This window comes from Microtus pennsylvanicus, chromosome 10, assembly GCF_037038515.1.
Source record: "Microtus pennsylvanicus isolate mMicPen1 chromosome 10, mMicPen1.hap1, whole genome shotgun sequence".
Classification (NCBI taxonomy): Eukaryota; Metazoa; Chordata; class Mammalia; order Rodentia; family Cricetidae; genus Microtus; species Microtus pennsylvanicus.
The window spans coordinates 15059014-15077127 of record NC_134588.1 but is presented as its reverse complement, the minus strand read 5'-3'; the positions used below and the strand labels follow the sequence as shown (position 1 = coordinate 15077127).

General features: G+C 47.9%; 1 protein-coding gene across 1 annotated transcript in view; it reads left to right on the top strand.

Moving 5' to 3' along the window:
* Positions 1–6114: 6114 nt before the first annotated feature.
* Cfap221 (cilia and flagella associated protein 221) overlaps positions 6115–18114 on the top strand; it is a 98239-nt gene continuing 86239 nt past the window's right edge. Inside the window, exons 1-3 of the mRNA XM_075987393.1 lie at positions 6115–6243; positions 9440–9625; positions 13161–13261. Coding sequence (XP_075843508.1) covers positions 9487–9625; positions 13161–13261 — 240 coding nt within the window. The 5' untranslated portion in view covers positions 6115–6243; positions 9440–9486. The remainder of the gene's footprint in view (positions 6244–9439; positions 9626–13160; positions 13262–18114) is intronic.

Below are 18114 nucleotides of genomic sequence, written 5' to 3'. Positions count from 1 at the left end.
AGGGGTTTACTGTGTGACACACTGTGTCACACTACAGCTTCCGGGGTGAGATTTCCCTTTCCTTCCTTCGTTCCTTTGTTCCTTCCTTCCTTCCTTCCTTCCTTCCTTCCTTCCTTCCTTCCTTCTTTTCTTCCTTTTTCTTCTTTAATTTTATTTTGTTTTATTTGGGGGGAATTTTCAGGGGCAGGGTGGATGCAAGGGTACAAGACATGGGTGGGATTGGGAGGCATGATGTGAAAGACACAGAGAATAAATAAAAAGAAAGTTAAAAAAAGAGAAAAATAGCCGTCTGAGAGCTTCGTTTAGATTCTCAGAAGACAATATCAGTGTCCACCACCAGACGATGACATCGAAGGTCTGCCTCCAAGACTCCTGGCTTCAAACTGAAACTCTAACATCAGGGAGGAGAGACAAGCTTTCTCTACTGTGTCTTGCTTTATATATGTTTTGCTTTAGTGTTTGCATGTGTGCCACATGCATGCCTGGAGCCTGTAGAAGTCAAACGAAGGCTTCAGATCCCTGGGAAGTGAAGCTCCAGATGGTGGTGAACCCCCTGTGGGGACTGGGAATTGAACCCAGGTTCTGTGCATGGGCAGCGTTTCTCCAGACCCCTGCACGGTCTTATTTGGAGTTGTTGTTTCAGGAAAACCATGGGAACAAGAATGAGAGAAATATCATAAAGGATTATAGAAGTTTGGAAGGATCATTAGATAAATACAACACATTTTTAAAAAGTCTTCAAGATAGTGGGACAGGGGTGGCGCACGCCTTTAATTTTAGACTCGGGAGGCAGAGGCAGGTGGATCTCTGTGAGTTCAAGGCCAGCCTGATCTACAGAGCAAGGTCCAGTACAGCTAGGGCTGTTATATAAAGAAACGCTTTATGTAACAAAAAACAAAACAGAAAAAAAATCTTCAAAACAAGAGAGATTTCTAAGAGGTTAAAAGCACTGGCTGTTCTTCCAGAGGTTCTGAGTTCAATTCCCAGCAACCACATGGTGGCTCAGAACCATCCATAATGAGATCTGGTGCCGTCTTCTGGTGTGCAGCCAGAACACTCACACATAATAAATAACAAAGTCTTAAAAAAAATCTTCAAAACAAAAATCATTAACAGTAAATTCGAACATCAAGTATGCCGATGAATAGTAATTGTCAACTTGACAGGATCTAGAATCACCTTGGAGACAAGCCTCAGGTGTTGTTCTTAATTCCTGGCTGGCTTTCTTGTCTGCGGGTTAGAGGGTAAAGACGTTACGCAAGGAAGGAGACACAGACACGCGGCGGTCCCACGTGGGTGCACTTTTAATAGGGGAGGGGTAACAGGCAGGTAAAAGGCGTGCAAACACGACGGAAAAGGCGGGGAGAGAGAGAGAAGAGAGAGGGGTCGTAGCGACCCTCGCCTTTTAACGAGGAATGCAAAGGCTTCTGGGAAATGTGTCCTGCGCTTGTGTGCGCTGGCATCAGCGGAACGCTAGGAGCTGTAGTTTCGCAAAGGAACAACATCAGGCACGCCTGTAAAAGATCATCTGGGTTAGGTTAGTCTCTAGAAATGACTAAGGAAATTATCTTTATCAGACTAACTGAGGTGATGCCACGGTGGGTGACACCATTCCCTGGCTGGTCCAGGACTGTATAAATGGAGTGGGCTAGGAGTTGATTAGGAGTGGATCATTTCCCATTTGAGTTGCAGTGTGGACATCTATCCCAAACCTCGTGTCTTGAAATAACCGCCATGCAATTCTATCTCACAAACTTTGGGATCTTAAATTCAAGTGGGACTCAACTGGGCAGTGAAAACAGTCACAGATTTAAGATCCAAGAGGAGAGGACAAGGGCCAGCTCTTCGCGGGAGTAGAGTGGAGCAGTAGCCAGTTTAAGCCACCACATCTGGGCAAAGAAAGGGAGTGGGAGATGAGCAAACAGAGCAGGTAGGAACAGGGTAGCAGCTGAGTCCTACCTATCCCTGAAAACGTGTTTCAGGGATGTTTTGAGTTTATTCCACATACAGTGTGAAGGCAGCAGAGAGATTTAGACAAGGAAATCAATGGCTCTTCCTGTTTCATGGGAACTTGCGACAAGCTTCTCTGCCTGTTGTCATGCTCATCTCTCTTATTCTCCTGGGGCCTGGGGCACCTCGCTGTCTGGTCATTGGAAATGCTAACTGCAGCAAGCACGTGAGCAGAGGAAGCAATTGACCGTCTAGAGCAGCCTTAATTGTAGGGCATCCAAGGGATCCAGAATTCTAAACTTTAATGAGTTTACAGATATCCTGGTGGAATTTTATTAGAATGCAGTTTCTGATTCAGGAGGTCTCAGATAGCCTGAGATTCTACATTCTTAGCAAGCTCCATTGCCACAGCTTATGCAGATTGAACATCCAGGGTTCGGAAATCAGGCTGGGAGTGTGGCTCTGGGCTATTTCAGTCGGTAAAGTGTTTGCCTTGCAAGCATTAGGACCTGAGCTTTTGATCCCCACAGCCCACATTTAAAAAGCCAGGCATGGTTTCACCAGTTTGCAACCCTTCTCCTTGCTAGGGAAAGAGGGACAGGAAAATGCCTGGGACTTATTGATCAGCCAGCCTAGATGAACTGGTTTAGTTCCAGACCAGTGAGAGACTGTCTCAAAAAACAAGGTGAATGATAATTGAGGAATGACACCATAGATTGTGTTCTGGTCTTTACATGTACACATGCACACACTTGCACACACGTGAATTCATGCGCGCGTGCACACACACGCACGCGCGCACCACAAGAAACCATTGTATGTCATGCGTTTGAAGCAGTAAGAATAAGCTCATGGGCTGTAGGCACTCAACAAGCTGAGGTGAGATGGTGCAGGTTCTTCTCTCTGGTCTCCTATCCTCGCCATCCATTCTACTAAACACCCAGGTCCCTCGTGACTTCTAATGGCTGCTGCAGCTTCAGAAATTATTCTCGACACTGCAAAGCTCAGAAAGAGAAAGATACGGCAATGACTCAGATGGACGATTAGTCTAACAGTGTCTAGATTTTCCCAGGAGCCAAATCTCTAGGCTTGTCTGCAAGAGTTTTCAGACTGGCTACAGTGAGGTGGAAATACCCACCCTGAATGTGGGCAGCACCATACAATGGCCTTGTGTCCTAGACTGAACAAAAAGGACCAGCATCTATTTCTCTCTGCTTCCCACTGAGGAATGTGACCAGCCTCCTCACACTGTTATTGGGATGCTGCCCCCATGGCGGACTAAACTCTGGAACTAAGGCAGAATGAACCCATCGTCCTCACGCGGCTTTTCTCAGGCATTTTGTCACAGCTATGAGAAAAGTAACTAACGCAACATTTATATGCCCTTAGTGAACAGGACCCTGTGGTGCAGAGAGAAGTCTTTGTAGAAAGAAAGCCTCCTACAGACTTCACCCAGAAGCTAGAGTCTCATAGCTAGAATTAGATGATGTGCCCAGCCCTAAATCGATCAGACATCCATGCTTGACCTGGATGCAGCAGGCTCTGCAGCTGGAACCTAGCAACTTTGAGACAGTGGACAGTGACCACAGACCTGACCACATATGACAACAGGCACTGCGACTTATGTGACCACATGCGTACTTTTTATATAGAATAGGAAATACATTTTTACTGAAAAATGATAAACTTGCCTTTAAAATGCAGCACAATAGGCATTTACATATGTAAGTGTGTGGAAATACACATGCTGGGGTGTGTGGTGGGGGTGTGGACTTGAGAGTACTAGAAGCTGGGACCCTGCCCGCTCCCCTGAAATCTTGTCCTGTTGGGGCCCAAAACATAAAGAGATAAAGCAACCTGCTAGATCACCCAATGACGATTTTTGCTCTCTTGGCCAACAGTAACTGAGTAATCACTGTGGACAAAGAACTGTGTCAGGGGCTGTGGGAGATGGGAAGATTAGACACCAGGGCCTTCCCCTATGAACTCTGCTGTTTGAGACATACACACACAGAGCTGGGAGCACAGCCCAGTTGACACAGTGCTGGCCTAGCATGCACGAAGCCCTCCAGCCTCCTAGCCCCCGAAACACTGCACCCGGGCTGTACAGAATGTGTACACAGAGTTCTAGCACTGGAAAGGCAGAAGCAGGAGAGTCAAGAGTTCAAGGCCAACCTTGGCTACACAGCAAGTTTGAAGTCAGCCCAAGATGCACGACTCTGTCTCAAAACCAAAACTAAGGCAAGCACATGACTAATGATGGGTGTAACACATAAAGAGAGAAAGAGGTCGAAACTCAGGTGAGTATGGTGGCACGCATCTGCAATCCCGACACAGAAGAGTAGAGGCAGGAGGATCAGGAGTGCAAAGTCATCATATAGAGAATTCAGACCATTCTAAATTAGATGAGACCTGGACTCGAAAAGGTGTGGGAAAAAGGTCTCTGAAAACCCAGAGAAGAAAAAGAATATCACTGGCGAGGAAAGTCATGTGGGTGACTGAAAGTGAACCTTACCTAGTGCCAATGTTGAAAGATATTATTTTAATTCTCTCTCTCTCTCTCTCTCTCTCTCTCTCTCTCTCTCTCTCTCTCTCTGTGTGTGTGTGTGTGTGTGTGTGTGTGTGTGTGTGAGAGAGAGAGAGAGAGAGAGAGAGAGAGAGAGAGAGAGAGAGAGAGAGAGAGAGAGTATTTGCATGCACTCATGCCACAAAACACCTGTGCAGTTCAGAGGAGGACACTTGCAGGAGTCCCTTCTCTCCTTTCATCATATAGGTTTAAGGATCAGACTTAGGTCATTTTGCTTGGAAGCAAGCAACCACTGAGCAATCCATCCAGTCCCAAGATGAGGTTTTTAATAGTTAGTAATGATGGTAAGGAGAGAGGGAAAAGTGGAACCAACAAACCAACAGACCTTCCCAGGTGGGGAAGGGCTGCATCCAACACAGCAGCTGCAGGAAGTAGACAGTACAGAGGAGTTAGTCTTCCGGAGCCTTTCTGCATATGGCTGTGAAGGCATCAAGTCATGCAGGGAGGGAGACCAGAGAGCGCATGGGAAGTGGGACTCCTGAGTGACCGGTTTAAACTTCCAGTGTTTTAGGATTAGGTTTGAAGCCTTCTCCACAAGTAGGAATTCAGGCCTGGTACTTGTCAGAAACTCGTGGCTGGTAAGGTCCCTGCTCTGTGGGAGAACCTACTGCTGTTTTGCTAAGTCAATTGTTGCCAAACTGCCTTCTAAATATTTTTTGCCTATTCCCACAGATTAGTGCAGCTCCCAGTCTTGGCCAGAGAAGCTGCCCTCTGCAGTGGGCGGTAGTTCATGCAGAGATTCATAACTGGTCAGAGTGCTGACAATTACTGTCTGTTGAGTGTTCCACCTTACAGAACATCTCTGTCAACCCAACTTCTGATTCAATGCTCAAGGAAAATCACAGGAGGGCAGGGAGGGTGTAAGAGCCGGAGGACGGGAGGAAGGCTGCGAATGCTGCCTTCTGGATAGGACGTGGCCATTGCACCCACCAACTCCCTGCAGCTGTGGCTATCTGCTCCAGACCTGCACAAGGTCAAGTCAACAAGATCAGTCAGCAGTCCAGCAGGCGGCACTAATTGAAGGCAGTGGGTTAATAAACGAGGAAGTGGAGAGGGGAGGGGATGTATTGAGGGCTCTTAGTCCGGGCTGGGGGTGCATATGATCAAGATACATTGTTTGCTTGTATAAAATTGTCAACGAATAAATAAAAGATAGTGTTTGTAAAGAGTATGGATACAAAGGCATGTGGGAATTTCTTCAAAATAATAGAAAGTACGGACGAAATTTGATTGGCAGAGACTTGGTCATAATTGCAGTGGGGGAAACAGAACTTCTTTTTAGCTGTCTAAAAACTCTGCTAATGTATAAAGTTTCCATTAACGAAAGTGTGAAGCTGGGGCGGGGAGCGGGGAAAGGAGCAGAAGGTACAGTAGGAGGTCCCGCCCACTGGGCTGGGAAGCCCGGCCCCCATTTGCTCCTTCAGACTCCGTGGAGTCGCCAAACTTTCTCAGCTCCTCTAGGGAATCCATTGGTTTTCCACATAGTAAGTGGCGCTCTCTAGCCTTTCTCGGGCTCTATACTCTGCTTAGAGCTCAAGAAATTCGCCCTTGCCCCAGAACAAAAGCCGCCAAGCTTCCCCCGTGTTTGGGGACTGTTTGGACGCGTCCCTTAGCGTATCCTGGGAGTGCGTCCACGTTGTCATGGCGACGCTCTGAGTTGGTTCCTGCACGCTGCCGAATCCCGCCCCGGAACTATCATCTGCAGGGTAAGAGGCCTGGGACCCGGGGCCCGAGTGTTCCTAGGTTCCCGCTGAGCTGCTAAAAGGGAGAGCTCCAGGCGGCTGTCCAAAAGGTGTTCATCTTGGGACTGGATCGGGGGAGGATTTGGGGGTCTAAAGAATTGATGGGAGGGAGAGTCTGCATTCCACCCAACATTTAGCGTGGGCTGGGGTTAAAGGAAGAGGGGATTAGGCAGGGTGAGGCCCTGCTCAACTTGAAAAAAATGAATGTAGTGTCTGCCCTGGCAATGCTGAAGCATGCATGGTCAGCCCGTATATGGCGGTTCTGCTGAATTTGTCCATATTGGGTTTCATGGTCTAAGTTGATGACCCACGAGGTTTCTTCCTCAAGAGGGCACCAGATCTCATTACAGATGGTTGTGAGCCACCACATGGTTGCTGGGAATTGAACTCAAGACCTTTGGAAGAGCGGGAAGTGCTCTTAGCCGCTCAGTCATCTCTCTGCTCAGCTTGATCCTACCTGAAATACCGTGTAGGGCCAAGAGCAGGAGGGTTGGAGGGTGAACTAGGGGCCCAGCATCGGAAGATGTGCAGGAGGAGGGTTGAAGTTTGCTCCTGAAAGGGGTTGCGGGCAAGAGGATAGACTAGCTAACTTATTTTTTAAATGACTGTTAGGCAGCTACTGTGTGCCTCACTGTATTCTGTGTTCTCTGGGGTCTTCTCCAATGCTGTGCGACTTCTCCAAGAAATACGAAAGCAAAACTCATAAACATGCATTCTTGATTTTACATTCAATTTCAGGGGCTCCTCTGAGCGGCCCCATGGCCCCTGGTTAAGAGCTGTGTCTGACTGAGAAAGTGTGGTGTTTGCGGCCAGTGAGATAGCTCAGTAGATAAATGTACTTGCTCTGCAAGCCCGATGACCTGAGTTCAAGCCCCAGAACCCACATAAAAGTGGAAGAGAGAACCAATTCAGGTTTATCCTCTGATCACCACATGAACATTGCTGCTACCCACCATGTATACACATAAAAGAACAATATTTTCAAAAATGTGGAGTTTCTAAAGTTCTGTTTCAAGGAAATACATTGTTAATGCTAAATGACTTATAAACTAGTAATTGAGAAAGGATGTTAGCAGGGGTTGGGAATGTGTGTTTATGAGGGAAGTAGAATTGCCAATGACTGTCAAGGACAGTAGGGACCCACAGAGTTCCCAGGCATGACAAGGTCTCTGAGACCTGGCCACCTGTGGGCTTCATTACCTCTCTGTCACCTCCTGTTAGCAGAGGGGAAAGGTGATTTAGGAATGCCTGTATCTTTTGAGTGAGCAATATTGAAGGGACCCTTGTTCACAAATCTCTGTGGATGTGATGTGGAGACAGGAAGAAGAATTTTAATTATCAACTTGACACAGTCTAGAATCATCTGTAATGAGAATCTTAATGAGGAATTATCTAGATTAGATTGGCCTCTGGGTATCTGGGGATTGATTGTTAACTAATGTGAGAAGACTCAGCCCGTTGTGGGCAGCGCTATGCCCTAGGAAGGAGACTCAGTCCATTGTGGGCAGCACTGTGCCCTAGGCTAGAAGACTCAGTCCATTGTGGGCAGCACTGTGCCCTAGGCTAGGAGAGTCAGCCTGTTGTGGGCAGCACTGTGCCCTAGGCTAGAAGACTCAGCCTGTTGTGGGCAGCACTGTGCCCTAGGCTAGGAGACTCAGCCTGTTGTGGGCAGCACTGTGCCCTAGGCTAGGAGACTCAGCCTGTTGTGGGCAGCACTGTGCCCTAGGCTAGGAGACTCAGTCCATCGTGGGCAGCACTGTGCCCTAGGCTAGGAAACTCAGCCTGTTGTGGGCAGCACTGTGCCCTAGGCTAGGAGACTCAGTCCATCGTGGGCAGCACTGTGCCCTAGGCTAGGAGACTCAGCCTGTTGTGGGCAGCACTGTGCCCTAGGCTAGGAGACTCAGCCTGTTGTGGGCAGCACTGTGCCCTAGGCTAGAAGACTCAGCCTGTTGTGGGCAGCACTGTGCCCTAGGCTAGGAGAGTCAGCCTGTTGTGGGCAGCACTGTGCCCTAGGCTAGAAGACTCAGCCTGTTGTGGGCAGCACTGTGCCCTAGGCTAGAAGACTCAGCCTGTTGTGGGCAACACTGTGCCCTAGGCTAGGAGACAGCCTGTTGTGGGCAGCACTGTGCCCTAGGTTAGGAGACTCAGCCTGTTGTGGGCAGCACTGTGCCCTAGGCTAGAAGACTCAGCCTGTTGTGGGCAACACTGTGCCCTAGGCTAGGAGACTCAGCCTGTTGTGGGCAGCACTGTGCCCTAGGCTAGGAGACAGCCTGTTGTGGGCAGCACTGTGCCCTAGGTTAGGAGACTCAGCCTGTTGTGGGCAGCACTGTGCCCTAGGCTAGAAGACTCAGCCTGTTGTGGGCAACACTATGCCCTAATCTAGGAGACTCAGCACATTGTGGGCAGCGCTATGCCCTAATCTAGGAGACTCAGCACATTGTGGGCAGCGCTATGCCCTAGGCTAGGAGACTCAGCACATTGTGGGCAGCGCTATGCCCTAGGCTAGGAGACTCAGCACATTGTGGGCAGCGCTATGCCCTAGGCTAGGAGACTCAGCCTGTTGTGGGCAGCACTGTGCCCTAGGCTAGGAGACTCAGCCTGTTGTGGGCAGCACTGTGCCCTAGGCTAGGCCCTGCACTGTGTAAGAGTGAAGAAAGCTGGGAAGCAGCTAACATGAGCGGATTCATTTCTTTCTGCTTTTGACTGTGGATGTTAATGTGACTAGTTATTTGAGTTCCTGCCTCAAATTCCCCTTGATGATCTGGAGTTGTAAGGCAAAATAAACCCTTTCCTCCCCTGCATTGCTTTTTATCAGAATGTCTTGTCATAGCAACAGAAAGGAAACTAGGAACTTTCCAAACTTATGCGGCTTTGAGACACCCCCCTCCGTGTTCATGAGAGGCATCCCAGAAGCACCCTTCAGACAAGCCCTGAAGAGTCATGGGAGAGTTTGGAGCCTGTTGCCATATTGGGTTATGGTGTGTGAGTCAAGTGATTAATGAGACAGCAGTGTGTGGGAATGCAGCGTCCAGCAGATGAGAGCCGGGGGCCAGAGCCGCAGCACACCACGCCGGGACAAGGGGGACATTTGTCAAAAGCTAAGAAGAAACATGTGTGTGCTTCCTCACGATGAGTCTACCACTCCCGTTTTTCTCCCCAGGAAATGACCTTTGACTCTAGAAGGACAACTCCAGTTTTCACGAGAAGATGGCAGTCGTGAAACCGGCCGTGCAGGAACTAAAGAATGCAGAAGAGCCCATTGAAAAAGTGTCACCCATCCTCTTGAAGAGCCTGGTGGAGGAGCCCAAGAAAAGAGCAGAAGTGCCCAACCATCTCCTGGAGTCCAGTGAGTGCGCAGCTGCCACTTGTCTATGAATTACGTCTCCAGGGATCCAAAGTCCAGGAAGCTGGAACTGGGGGTGCTGGTTTACCTGTATCATCTTATAGGCTCATAATAGTTCTTCTTAGTAAGAATGGTAGTTCTGTTTAAATCAAGCTGCTTAAATGGTAGATTTTAAAAAATTATTTTTATTTTCATTTATATACTTGTTTGCATGTGTGTGGGTGCCCACGGAGCCTCTAAGAGGGCACCAGGTCTCCTGGAGCTGCAGTCACAGGCAGTTGTGAGCCATCCACTGTGGAAGCTAGGAACCAAACTCAGCTTCCCTGGAAGAGCTGAAAGTGCTCTCAGCCACTGAGCAGTTTCTCCTGCCTCCCAACGATAGACTTCCGTGGTGTGAGTCAGTCACCAAGTTCACATGCTGGAGCGTGAGGAGAGTGGGGTGAGGAGCAAGGCAAGGTTAGAACACGAGGCTGGTGAGAAAGTTTGGGGACTCAAGTGCCTGTCTTACAATCACGAGGACGTGAGTGGTGTGCGCTCATGACCCCAGCAGCACTGAGGAGGACCCCCAAAGACTGGGGGATCCCCAAGGCTCCCTGGCTGGCAATCCTAGCCTACACGGCTATTTCTGGGCCAGTAAGAGACCCTGCCTTACAAAACAATGTGGACAGTGAACACTAATGTTGTCTTACAGCACACACACACACACACACACACACACACACACACGGTTAACATATGAATAAAAACCAATGTCAGAGAAAGCCTGGAATACTCTCCCACCAAGGCTGATGTGTAGTATATAACATGTGCAGAACACACGAACGCTACGCAGATGTGCTGAAAGCCCGCCACACTGAGACGTGAGAATCCTGATATACACCATCCACCGTGGAACTCTGACCTTCCTCCAGCCCTGTTCTACTTCGATTTCCTGAAGTGTTTTTCTTTCAATAAACTATTTCTGTTTCACCACCACTCCCATGTCCCTGATGCATGATGCAATTTCTTGCTCTGGGATGCAAGAACCCGGAATCCTCTAGAAGCACCCTCCAGTGTCTAATGTCTGCCTGGAGCACCACAGACAGCCACCATCCTCAGCAGGTCTTGGGACCACCTCACCCCTCACCTCAGACTCCTCCCTTTGACTTCCGTTCTAGAACCCCAAACACCCATCTCTATCCTGCTTGAATCCTCAAGGCTCTTAGTACACTGAAGAAAGCAGCAGTTCTTCTGCTCCACATGAGGGACAGACGGTCAACCATCGCAGCCCAAGGAGTTCCCCTAATCTTTTTGGGACCGCACTTGAGCCAAGCCAGGATTCAGGATTCATTTCTTTGACACGGAAAAAAAATACAGAACCAAGCAGTTTAGGAAGCAGAGTTGGGTTTATTAGATATATTTTAACAAAAGCCTAATTCAGTGTAAGAGAAAAAGAGTTACTCAGCGACAGATGGGAAGATGCTGATGTGGGCTTCTCCGAGAAAATAGCCGGAAATAACCCATACCCAAGTGTGGTGCAGGCTCCTGGAGCTGCTGTAACAAATGGCCTTCTTTTTAGACATATAAACCATCTTGGTGCCTCTCGGGTTACATTTCAAAAGATTGCTAAAAACCTCATTTCATTTCTTTCTCTCTCTCTCTCTTGATGAGATTTCAGGGCAACTCTGGCAATAACTCCGGAGTTAAAATCTAATAAAGTAAGACAAGAAATCACTAGGTTTGCACAAGGGGTTTGCCACAGTCCCTTCCCTGTAAGGGGGGGTCTCTGATGGGGTTCTTAGAAGCATCCAGGCTTACAGCTGGGAGAAGAAAGGCCATAAGTAGCTGTTAATTGTGCTGGATTTTTGCTTGCCTGCTGGCGGGTGGCTTCAGCTGAATTCCCGGGTGAGGGGCTCCGCTCCTGTCTCATATCTCCCCAGTTTTCCCTGTCTCTCTCTCCTACCTCACCCTGAGCTGTTTGACCTGACACCTCGTCCTGCAGGAGTGTCACCTGATGGGCGTACAACAACTTCCGGAAAACATCCTAGTTCTGCTTCACTGCTGGAGCAGCCGGCATGTGGGGAAGTCCCCAGGGTTTACTGGAAGTGGACACCTTGTGAGGGAGGAGGTGACATTCAGCTGGTCATGAGCCACGGCCAGCTCTGCACCTCCACGTTTACTAACCCTATCTCGGTGTCACTTCCAAGGCTGTGGTGAAGTACCCTGACAAAGGCCACTTACGGGAGAAAGGGTCTAGTTCACAGTTCCAGGTCACAGTCTATCACAACAAGGAATGCAAGACGTGAATTTGAAGCAGCTACTTACATCCACCCAAAGTCAAGAGCAGAGAGAGATAAATGTATGCTTGTCCTGTCTGATACAGTCCAGGACCCCTAAATCAGGGAATGGTGCCTACAGTTTTAGGCTGGGTCTTCCCACATCAAGACAGTCTCCCATAGACATGCCCACAGGCCAACTTGATCTCAAGTCTAGCTTCTAGACAGCTCTTCATTGAGACCCTCTTCCTAGGTGATTGTAGGTTGTGTCAAGTTGACAATTAAAACCGACCACACCCTCAGCCTGTACAAGCCTCACCTTAAACCTTAGAAATGCATTTGCTCCCTAAGACTCTGTTGTCACCTTAAGACTGTCACGTGCTCGTTGGTGTACTTAACCATTTCTGGGCAGGAGCACAGCATGCTGCTTTGTGACCCCAAACTAAAAAAGTTTTAGCATTAAAAAAAAATTGCCAAAATGGATGAGCCCTGCCTAAGATGCATGAGGCCCTGCCTTTCATCTCCAGCACCACATAAAGGAATGTGATTGGGCATGTCTGTAACTTCACACTCAGGAGGAACTGTCCAAGGGCATGTCTGATACGTGCTTGTGATCCCAGCATTAGGAGACAGAATCAGGCAGCTTCCTGGGGCTTGCTGGCCAGTCGGCCACTACTATCTAAGTTCCAGGCCTGAGCATTGTCTTGTTCCAAAAATCAAAAACGAACAAAAGTGGACAACACCCAAAGAATGACGCCGGAAGTTGTTCTTTGACCTCCACAAATACACATACATATGCATGCATGACCTACTTGGAGAGCAAATCAATAAATAGTAAGCATGTATGAGCAAAGATGAAGCGGGGGCTGGAGACAAGGCCAGTCCGTCAAGGGCCCTGGCTGCCCTGAAGGCCTAAGTTCGGTTCCCACCACTCATATCAAGCTCTAAGCCTGGAACTCCAGTTCTAAGGGGATCTGAGATCTTCTGGCTTCTACAAGCAGGTGCACGCAAACACACACACACACACAGAGAGAGAGAGAGATACACACATATACTCGTACACACATATACACACAAATAAAATAAAAATAAATCTTTTTTAAAAAAATAGAAAAGCAGACACAGTCCAGTTTATTTGGGACTCATCTTGTTGACAGCTGTATCCATTGTCTGGACATTGCCTGTGCTTACAGTGCCCTAAACTAAAGACTGCCCACACCAAGAAGAGCATCTTCAATGTAGTATTCTTTATAGCTCACGATGGACTTGTCTTTCTTTTGTAGAGGTTTATGCCAAGCTTCTGAACAATAAGGCCATCCAGGCCAGACCAGGCATAGTCCATTTTGGAGGCTATGAGATAGAGAAGCAGCACCAACAGATCCTGGTACGTACATTTTTGTTCCTAATTCAGATAGAGAGCAGGGGCCAGGGAGATGGCTCAAGGGAATAGTGCTTGTTGCACGAGCGTGGGCACCTTGTCACAAAGCTGGGTTTGTTGGCGAGGTCTGGTGAGCGAGATGCAGATAACGGGGCTTATGGCCAACAAGACTAGATGAATTGAGCGCCAGGTAAAAGTGAGAGTTGTTGTTTCAAAAATGGTGGTGGTAGGCAGTAAAATGACTCTGTGGGCAAAGGCGCTTACCAACAGGCTTGAACCGAAGTTCAAGCCGTGGACCAAACACGGTAGAGGGAGGAAATTAGCTCCTACAACTTTTCCTCTGACCTCTGTAAGCATCTATGACACACACCACCTCCCATAAGGAAATAAACACAATAAAAATTTAAAGGTAGGGCCCAACAAGATAGATCAGCCAGTTAAAGGGCTTGGTGCCAACCCTGACAGCCTGAGTTCGAGCCCCAGGATCCCCACGGCAGAGTGAGGGAAGTCGTCTGACTCTACCCGTGTGTCATGGCAATGCTCACCCTCCAAATAAATAAAATTGACGAGATAATGACTAAGAAAGTCACCCAACATTGTCCTCTGGCCTCCACACACACATGCACACGTGTGTACAGCTGCTTGGACACACACAAATACACACAGAGAAAGAGAAGGGGCAAGGGGAGAGGGAGGGACTGGCTTAGTCAGAAAGGCGCTTCCTTGAATAGAAACTAGAAAGGAGCATCACTGTCCTGGAACATACTAACATCACTCTCTCCAAAATATGTCCCTCCTATGCCATGTGGGGACCAGCGTCTGGACTTCCCAGTAGCCCTGTGTACGGGCATCTAGAGAAACACAGTTCCCAAAGTGGAAACTCCTCTTTCCAGTACACAGGATGCTGAGTGAGGGGGATGGAACTGTATTCTGCACTGTCTTCCTCCAGACCAGTGTGGAGGGAGGAGGATGCAGACAGGGCTGCCTCTGACCTGCTCTGGCCAGGTGCCAGGCCTGCCCAGAGAAGATGCCTAGGTCTGGGAGGAGGTGGTGGTCACTCCAGCGCATGTGTTCTCTCTGTGAGAATGACTGAGTGAGGCGTGGCACCTCTTTGCTGTCCCTTTTCACCCTTTGGGTGGGGATTCAGATATTAACATGAGCAGCATGAGTGGACAGGAGCGATGACTTAACAGTTAAACATGCATACTACTTGTTTTGTTGTTGTTGTTGTTTTGTTTTTTACAAAAAATTATTTTCATTCTAACCAATTTTCCCAAACATTAAGAACAAGTTAGTTATTAAAAACATGTTAAACATTAAGAACACGTTGTTAAGGATGATGGAGCCAAACGCACCCAAGCGTCAGTCCCTTCTCCTCTGCGGTACTCTGAACCAGCTGTTTAATCTATTCCACACCCATAAACTATGTCAATATCTATTAGATTAAGCTAGTGCATACTACTTGTAGGAGGACCTGACTTTGGTTCCCAGCACCCATGTTGGGCAGTTCACAACTACCTGTAACTCCAGCTCCCTGCCTTCACAGGCCAACATGTATGTGTACACACACAAAGGCATCCATGTCTGCATAATTAAAGATAAGCTCTGAAGTCTCAACTGTGCTTCACCCTGTCAGAGGGCAGCCACACACCTGTCTCTTTTCATATTGCGACTTCCTCAGAGCCCAGCACATGCTTGACACACAGAAGACACCCAATAAACACTTGGAAAGGAAAGACTCGGACTTGGAAGTTCACACACTTGGTAAGGACAGTGTTGTGTAAAACATCACATTGATTTTATCAGACATTAAAACAAACAAGAAGATAAAAGTACAGCTTTGTGTAAAGCATCACATTGATTTTATCAGACATTAAAACAAACAAGAAGATAAAAGTACAACATGATTTCATCTTAATAGCATTCAGAGAGACCCTGGGAAAGCCAACTTCCTGTTCCTGTCAGTAAAGCTAAACAGAAGCCCATAGCAATTACCTTAAGATTCTTATCAAAAGCATTCAGACCTGTTAGAAGTGCTGGGAATAGTGCCTGTCTGGGCTCAGTCGCAGAAGAGACATCTATGCGGACCTGCTTCCTCACCCACAATGCTCAGGGAATTAATGAAGGGAGGACAGGGAGAATGTAAGAGCCAGACGACAGGAAGAGTGCCGTGAAGTGCAGCCTTCTGGACATGACCTGGCTGTGCACAGAGCTTACCGCAGCTACGGCTGCCTGCACAAAACCTGCACAAGAACCAGCCGGGCAAAGTGCCAGCAAGACTTGGGGAAAGACTACTGAGGTCCACCCCTAGCTGATGAGCTATTGGCAATTTATGGCCACCAGTGGGGGGAGGGTCATTTTCTTCTGCGCTGTGTTAACTGCAGGGTGCTGATGCCCAGTGCGGGGGGGTGGGGGGTCATTTTCTTCTGCGCTGTGTTAACTGCAGGGTGCTTACGCCCAGTGGGGGGGGTCATTTTCTTCTGCGCTGTGTTAATTGCAGGGTGCTTACGCCCAGTGGGGGGGGGGTAATTTTCTTCTGCGCTGTGTTAACTGCAGGGTGCTTACGCCCAGTGTGGGGGGGTAATTTTCTTCTGCACTGTGTTAACTGCAGGGTGCTGATGCCCAGTGCGGGGGGGGGGGGGGGGTGGGGGGAGTCAGTTTCTTCTGTGCTGTGTTAACTGCAGGGTGCTTATGCCCAGTGGGGGGGGGGGAGTCAGTTTCTTCTGCGCTGTGTTAACTGCAGGGTGCTTATGCCCAGTAGGCCTCACACTCATACACATATGGGCCGCCCTAATTTCAAAAAGATTCTTGCCAAACAAGGGGAGAGTTCTTAACTGTCTGTCTTACTGGGGTTTCCTCTCTAACCCCAAATCAACAGAAGTCTTTTATCATGCCAAAAAAAATGATACTAAATCATTCTCATGTTCCGGGACTCTACAGTGGGGAACCTAAAGTCGCCATCATCAGCCTCCTGCACGGTTTCTTTGTCAGAAACACAGACAGCATCTAAAACCTTTCTCACACCCTTGCTTGTGACTGCCGTGGCTTGCTGAGTCCAAGCAGCTGAACTCAAAACAAGTGCGGTATCAAGTCCTTCAAGGATTAACTCTGGGCTTGATGTCCTGAACTTGCAATAGCTGTGCTGTCCCAAACCCTGCAGTTCAACCCTGGACACTTTGTTCTGATTGATGATGTTGGTGGGGACAGGGGCACCAGCTTGGACACACTCAGAGCTCTTCTTGAAATGGAAGCAGGGTCTAACAGCCTTGGACTTGTTCTGGGCCAAGCTACAGATGGTTCAGGTAGTAGCCAGCTCCTGTTGGTTTCCTGTCCTGTTCAACTGGGGTCTCCTTTGCTTTCCAAGGAGAGTGAGCACCACCTTGACACTATTGACATCTCTCAGGATGGTTCACAGTAATTGCACCCTTTCAGAGTGAGGTAGACATTTCCTGGAAAGTGGGTCATCTGAGATGGTCTTCATTCTTGTAGTAGGTGGGACAAAGGCTTGACTAGGTTTTGGCACAGGAAACTATGCAAATTGCCCACAGGTGGAATGACTGGGTGTCCGCTCATTTGCACTGAGGTCAAGTGACTCTAAAGGGTTTGAAGCCTTCTGTTTGCGTGCATATTAATATCAGTGCTTCAGTCTACGGGGAAATTTTAAACAATGGTCTTTGTTTGGTTTTAATTTTTCAAAACCCAAGACCCCTTACATTTTTTTCTTGTTTAGGGAAACACAAATTATATTTATTAATAAATAAGCCCTCACTTCTCCTAAGAGACAGCCAGTGTGGTTGTGGGCCCAGACCTGTATGAAGCAATGTCCTCTGACTTTCTGTTACAGCTACTGAGGAAGGACTGTACCCTTCCAAGATGTTGATTCTCAAAGTTTAGGGCCAGGACTACCAATGTCTTCTCTTCAGGACTTAGGGATGTGGAACCTTAACACCACAGTGTGGGTGCAGTGCATCCTACCCGAGCATTAGCGTGGTTTATTTATTCACTATAGTCATCAGTGGGTCGTGAATTCAGGAATTAGGTAAAAATCAACAAAATCATTTGATTGTCTATTTTATTCATATATATGAAAATGGTCTATGTGCATGTATGACACATACGTGTGGGTTCCCTCGGGAAGCCAGAAGAGGGCTTGGCAGCCTCTGGAGCTGCAGCTACAGGCTACACCATACATGTGTGTTGTGTGCGTGCATGTGAGTGCTAGTGCCTGTGGAGTCTGCTGGATCTGGGCTTAGAGGTGTTGTAAGCCTCCTGGTGTGAGTGCTGGCAACTGAAACCCTCTCTAAGAGTAGAAGGCACCCTTAACTGCAGAGTTCTCTCTGCAGTCCTAACAAAAACCATTCTGTGGTAATCAGTTGACAATTTAGAACTTGAAATTAAAAGCATCACATGTCTTTTTTAAGTTGTGTGCTATTGATCATATAAACATTATATTACATATAAACATATGTACATAAGTGCACATATACTTATAACACATGTACTAAGAAAAAGGAAAAACCAATTGTTTTCTAATTCTTATTCTCTATTTTCTCTCTCTCATTCTTTCTCCTCTGTGTTTGCATGCATATGTGTGTACATGTGTGTGTGTGTGTATTAATATGTGTATGTGAGTGCATGTACCCTTATGTGTGCATCATGCGCACAAGGAAACCAGAAGAGGGCATGGGTGTCTTCTTCAACCACTTTCTATCACATTTTTTGAGACAGAGTCTCTTCCTGAACCTGAGCTAATCCTTCCTTCCAGACTTGCTGGTCAAGGAGCCCTAAGGAGCCTCCCTCCATCTCCTCCCTAGCATTGAGGTTCACTGATAAAAACTGCTGTCGCCATACCCAGATTT